General features: G+C 42.8%; 1 protein-coding gene across 1 annotated transcript in view; it reads left to right on the top strand.

The window, feature by feature from the left end:
- Positions 1-5,453: 5,453 nt before the first annotated feature.
- pde4d (phosphodiesterase 4D, cAMP-specific) overlaps positions 5,454-6,000 on the top strand; it is a gene marked incomplete at both ends in the record, with an annotated part of 108,866 nt that continues 108,319 nt past the window's right edge. Inside the window, one exon of the mRNA XM_084181279.1 lies at positions 5,454-5,539. Within this exon, the coding sequence (XP_084037405.1) occupies positions 5,454-5,539 (86 nt within the window). The remainder of the gene's footprint in view (positions 5,540-6,000) is intronic.

The raw sequence follows: 6,000 nt of genomic DNA, 5'->3' as shown, positions 1-6,000 counted from the left end.
TTAGGCAGGATGTGTGTAAGAGGCAGGACTGAATCCTGTATTTCAGAGCGCAGCAATTGGCTCAGAGCCAGGGTGATGGTTTTAATGCTCACACACTCACATACTCAGAATGGGCTAACCCTTTCCTCAACCCAGCATCACACACACACGGACACACACACACACACATACATGTGTACTTTCAAATTGGCAGCGCCATTTTAAAGTACTGTAAAACTTCTATTAAACTCTGAGTCTCAAATCGTCGCATGTCCCTTTTAATAGCCGGGCATCGCCACATATTTCAGCTAATAAATGGCAGGTCTAAAGGAATTAGCCTCGTTATTGTTATGTAATCTTATTGTGTTACTTTTTATTAAATGTTTTACTTTAGTTTATTTAGCAAATATTTTCTTAACTCTATTTCTTGAACTGCATTGTTAGTTAAGGACTTGTAAGTAAGCATTTCACGGTAATACCTGTTGTATTCGGCGCATGTGACAAATAAAAATAGATTTGTTTACATTTCCGTAAATTAGCAGGCGCTCTTATCTTGCTTTATCATACTAGCCCCCCGTGGGATTCAAACCCACAACCCCGGCGTTGCATGCGCGATCCTCTACCAACTGAGCCACACGGGAGCCGAGTGTACTGTGCACACCGCGCTGATATTCGCACTGTCGTCTGCATAAAACATAAATACAACTATTCCATCATCGTTGCGATCCATGGCGCCACCAAAAGGAAAACACAACATCAAATTCAAGCTCTCCATGGTGCTGAAGCACAAAATCATCGGGGGGTGTATGATACTGTATGCAGATCTGCAATGGATTTGTTATTATAATGTTTATACTGGTCACAATAAATAGTAGTCTTTTCAAAAATGTATTAAGCAAAAGCTGTGAGCATTAAGGAAATAGACGCCTGGCTCAAATTGAAGCCTGTCTCTAATAAGCGTTATTGATGTTACGTTTGATACCGGAGCTCCGAGGCATGTGTCGAAATCGCTAAGCAGCTAACTTCGAAGCAATGTGCCGATGCGTGTATCACTTTATCAGAGGTACGTGTCCCCTGTAGCTCAGTTGGTAGAGTATGGCGCTTGCAACGCCAGGGTTGTGGGTTCGTTTCCCACAGGGTGCCAGTGTGAAAATGTATGCACTCACTAACTGTAAGTCGCTCTGGATAAGAGCGTCTGCTAAATGACTAAAATGTAAATGTCGTCAATGATGTCCAAAGCTTAGTTTGATCACATGCTTTTTCAAACCATGTGTTGCAAAATGCGAGATTCCACTGATTTCGCTGTGGTTCCGGTGCTTTCTTCAATTCCAAGCTGCTTTCAAACTCCGATCTCAACTGGACGCCGTACTTACAAATATAAATTCAGTTAAGATTTTGTACGAAGATTTTACCTGACTGGAAGCTTAGCGAGTAGAGTAGGGAACTATTGAACATTCAGGGACATGAGGGTATGAGGTCGAATCCTGTTGAAGGCACACTATTTTGAAACGTATTTTATGTGAAACCACACTCTGCACTGCTGTTAAAATAATTTGTTTTATTTAGTATAGTATAAGCTTCTGTGTTAAGCATAAATAATGTCATAGATTCCGTTTTTGAAAAATAGTAAACTTGAAGGGAAAAAAGGGAAGCATGATGCACACTACCGTTCAAAAGTTTGGGGTCACTTAGAAATGTCCTTGTTTTCCCAAAAAAAAAAACTTTTTTGTGTCCATTAAAATAACATCAAATTGATCAGAAATACAGTGTAGACATTGTTAATGTTTGAAATGGCTATTGTAGCTGGAAATGGCTGATACATAGGCGTACAGAGGTCCATTATCAGCAACCATCAGTCCTGTGTTCCAATGGCACGTTGTGTTTGCTAATCCAAGTTTATCATTTTAAAAGGCTAATTGATCATTAAAAAAACCTTTTGCAATTATGTTAGCACAGCTGAAAACTGTTGTGCTGATTAAAGAAGCAATAAAACTGGCCTTCTTGAGACTAGTTGAGTATCTGGAGCATCAGTAATTGTGGGTTCGATTACAGGCTCAAAATGGCCAGAAACAAATAACTTTCTTCTGAAACTCATTAGTCTATTCTTGTTCTGAAAAATGAAGGCTATTCCATTGCGAGAAATTGCCAAGAAACTGAAGATCTCATACAACGCTGTGTACTACTCCCTTCACAGAACAGTGCAAACTGGCTCTAACCAGAATAGAAAGAGGAGTGGGAGGCCCCTGTGCACAACTGAGCAAGAGGACAAATACATTAGAGTGTCTAATTTGAGAAACAAGACGCCTCACAGGTCCTCAACTGGCAGCTTCATGAAATAGTACCCGCAAAACACCAGTCTCAACGTCAACAGTGAAGAGGCGACTCCGGGATGCTGACCTTCTAGGCAGAGTTGCAAAGAAAAAGCCATATCTCAGACTGGCAAATAAAAAGAAAAGATTAAGATGGGCAAAAGAACACAGACACTGGACAGAGGAAGATTGGAAAAATGTGTTATGTTTCAACAGGACAATGACCCAAAGCACAGCTCCAAACTATGCAATAACTATTTAGGGAAGAAGCAGTCAGCTGGTATTCTGTCTATAATGGAGTGGCCAGCGCAGTCACCGTATCTCAACCCTAAAAGCTATTTTTGGGAGCAGCTTGACCGTAAGAAGTGCCCATCAAGCCAATCCAACTTGTGGGTGGTGCTTCAGGAAGCATGTAGTGAAATCTCTTCAGATTACCTCAACAAATTGACAACTAGAATGCTAAAGGTCTGCAAGGCTGTAATTGCTGCAAATGGAGGATTCTTTGCCGAAAGCAAAGTTTGAAGGACAATTATTATTCCAATTCATTTTCATGGAAAACAAGGACATTTCTAAGTGACCCCAAACTTTTGAATGGTAGTGTATATAAGATGCAAACCTGGTATTCCAACTGATTATAGGCTACTGAAGCCAACGACTTACCGTTGCACCACAAACCCTCTATCTGATAATCACACGCTGCTATTTGTTGCTGGCCAGCAGATGTCACTAATGTGCATTTTGAACAGATAATGAAGCTCAGAGTAATCAACTGTTTTTCGGCACAAATAGGTGAAAGTGCCGAAGCCTTCGGAAAGCCTCGGTTTCCCATCACTACCATTCGCCAGTTGTGTTCAGTGATTAAGCAATTAAACGCCTGGGCTAATAATTGAAGTTTTATTATAGTACATTATTTTTCTTTTTATGTTTGAAAAAAGCTAATATTGGTGACTTACCACCGCCACCAGCAGTTCTGGAGTCTTGAACCAAATCTTTAGTCATTTATTTATTGTGGCCACTAGGTGGCGGTCATATCACTTAAAGCCATTTACAAACTAGGCAAACCAATTTGAAAAATAATATAATGCTCTGATCATTGGCTGATCGCTCCCAACCCATAGTAATCCCAACCCAGTTCACTACTTTAAAATGGCGGAAGCCCTCAATGGCAATGTCTATGGAAAAATGTGTTATTTCTATGTAATGATCTCTATACATCTCTATGACACACACACACACACACAAGAGAGTGAGATGTCTGCAGTCACAGATGTCTACAATGTACAGCATATTTTACATGTTTATTGACACTGTCCTGTTTCACTATTCTTGTGTCCTATTTGACATCAATAATTGCAGTACATCAACTCATATGTAATCAGGGGTTTGAGATTAGTGCCTGGAATCTTAATGAGTTTAGATATAGTTAGGCGTATCTCAGAATAGGTCTACATTACAGAGAGATGGATGTTGGCTTGGTCCATGTGGCTATATCCTATGTACTGTTACTGTAGCATGTTTCCTGCTAAGAACATACCTAAAGAGGCCCACTGCGTGATAGCGCACATTTACATACAATTACACACACACACGCACTTGCGAATGCAGGCATGCACACACACAAACACACACACGCACACTAACAGACACATACAGATGCAGAAACATGAGCCACCATTAGTTATGCAGTCTGAAATGTCATGGTTCAATGGTTTGTCGGCACACAGTGAGAGAAAGAGAGAGAGAGAAGGGAGGAGTAGGGAGTGAAAGTGTGTGTGGAGGGGTGGAAAGATAGAGAAGGAAACATGGTGAGAGAGAGAAAATGAATGATAGAAAATAACCAACAGAGAATCCCCAGACTGGATAGAGATGGAGAAGGTAAAGAGGAAGATAAAGAGAGAAACAGATGCATAGAGGGGGTGGGGATTGAGGGACAGAGAAAGAGAGAAAAGATGGAGGCAGAGTAAGAGAGTTTTGTTTTGTTTTAGTGTTTATGGTAATACGTACATTTGGGAAATTATGGATGTCACCACTTCTCCCACACTTTGATCACACACACACACACACACACACACACACACACACACACACACACACACACACACACACACACACACACACACACACACACACACACACACACACACACGCACACACACACACACACACAGGTCAGCAACACCAAGCCTCTGAGGACTGGAAAGCTTCCCTCCTGCTTTCTTCTCTCCTCTCCCTGCCAGTTGTAAGCTGAATGAAGGCTGTGAGCTGTGAGTTCTAAGAGGATCAATAGGTTTAGCTCACTGTACACAGGAGGAGCATGCACACACATAACAGGGTCAGGACATCCCACTGACTGACTGCCTGTGAGGTTGGGAGGGAGAGAGTGAGTGAGAGAGAGAGAGGGAGAGCGGGGACAATAGCGCAGTGCTCCACTCATTTTCTTCCCTCTTCCCTTCTTCCCCGGGAGCTTATTGGGACAGGCAAGATCTAGACATAGCGAAAGAGAGGGAGATAGAGATAGACAGAGAAAGAAGGAGAGCGAAAGAGAGAGTGTAACATGCCCTGTCACGCCAGCGTCGACTGCTCCCACGCCGACCGTCTTCCCTGGCTGTCAGGAAAAGGAATGTTTTCCGGAAAGATTAATCCCTGAACCCGTTCACCATGAAGTTGTGGGACAGTGATTTCCAGATCCTCGCCGGAAGAATCCCTCGGAAAAAAGAGCAGCCGCCTGAGAAGCTAGTAGCTGATCCTGTGTGGACTCCTGGGTCACAGCGCTGAGGACTCTCTCCTATTCACACAGCTGAAGCATTACAGCACTGCTTGCTTGTTTTGCTTGTTGTCATATTTAGTGGATTTTTTAAATAGTTTTGTTTATGTTGCATTTTTATATAGGATTTTTTATGCGCCAATCTGCTTTTGTTAATCCAAGCTGGGGTGGCCTTGCATTATGTAGCCCATTCATATCCCAGCTGCTGACAACATGACTCCGTTAAGGCTGAATTTGTGCCTAAAACTGGAATGACTGAGTGGACCTCCAGTGAAATTACTATGGTATAGAGCACCGAGCAGTCTAAGGGGCAGGCAGACATGATGTTGTTTTGGGAGTGGTCACAGTGTGTGTAGATAGAGAGTTTTAAAGGTTAGAGGGAAGATTCATCACGCAGCTCCATGAAGCCTGGACTCTGCCATGGGGCGCGGGAGAGGACTATGATGCACCTCAACAACTTCCCTTTCAGGAGGCACTCATGGATATGGTGAGTTTGTGAGTCTGTGTGCGTGTATGCGCGCGTGTCCAACATGGCAGCAACAGTAGTGGACATGAGTTCAGCAGGTCTGTTCTCCTACATGTTCTCCTGTGTCCTGAGTTTTCCCGCTGGTCTGTACTGATGGTTAGAACCCCCAACAGGCAGCCCACTTCTACTCTGGGAGATTTATTGTTCAATGGGCCAGACATTTTCTGCCATTTTCTCCCACAATAAATGCTTAAGTTGATCCATAAACGAGAGTCTAAATCAGACATAAACTGCAGCAGCAGGCAGCCAGAGAGTTTCAGAGCTTTAATTTAGCCCAGGAGACAGGACTGTGGAGCCTTATAGAGCTAGCTAGCCATGGCTCCCTGCTTTGGATTCCCCCTCTGCACTGTTCAGCCACTTACACTACCAGTCAAAGGTTTGGACACACCTACTCATTCAAGGGTTTTTCTTTATTTTTACTA

The sequence above is a fragment of the Coregonus lavaretus genome (genome assembly GCF_964263955.1).
Source record: "Coregonus lavaretus genome assembly, chromosome: 17".
In the NCBI taxonomy this organism is placed as follows: Eukaryota; Metazoa; Chordata; class Actinopteri; order Salmoniformes; family Salmonidae; genus Coregonus; species Coregonus lavaretus.
Note: the sequence above shows the minus strand (reverse complement) of the source record. Positions and strands in the feature narration are given on the sequence as shown.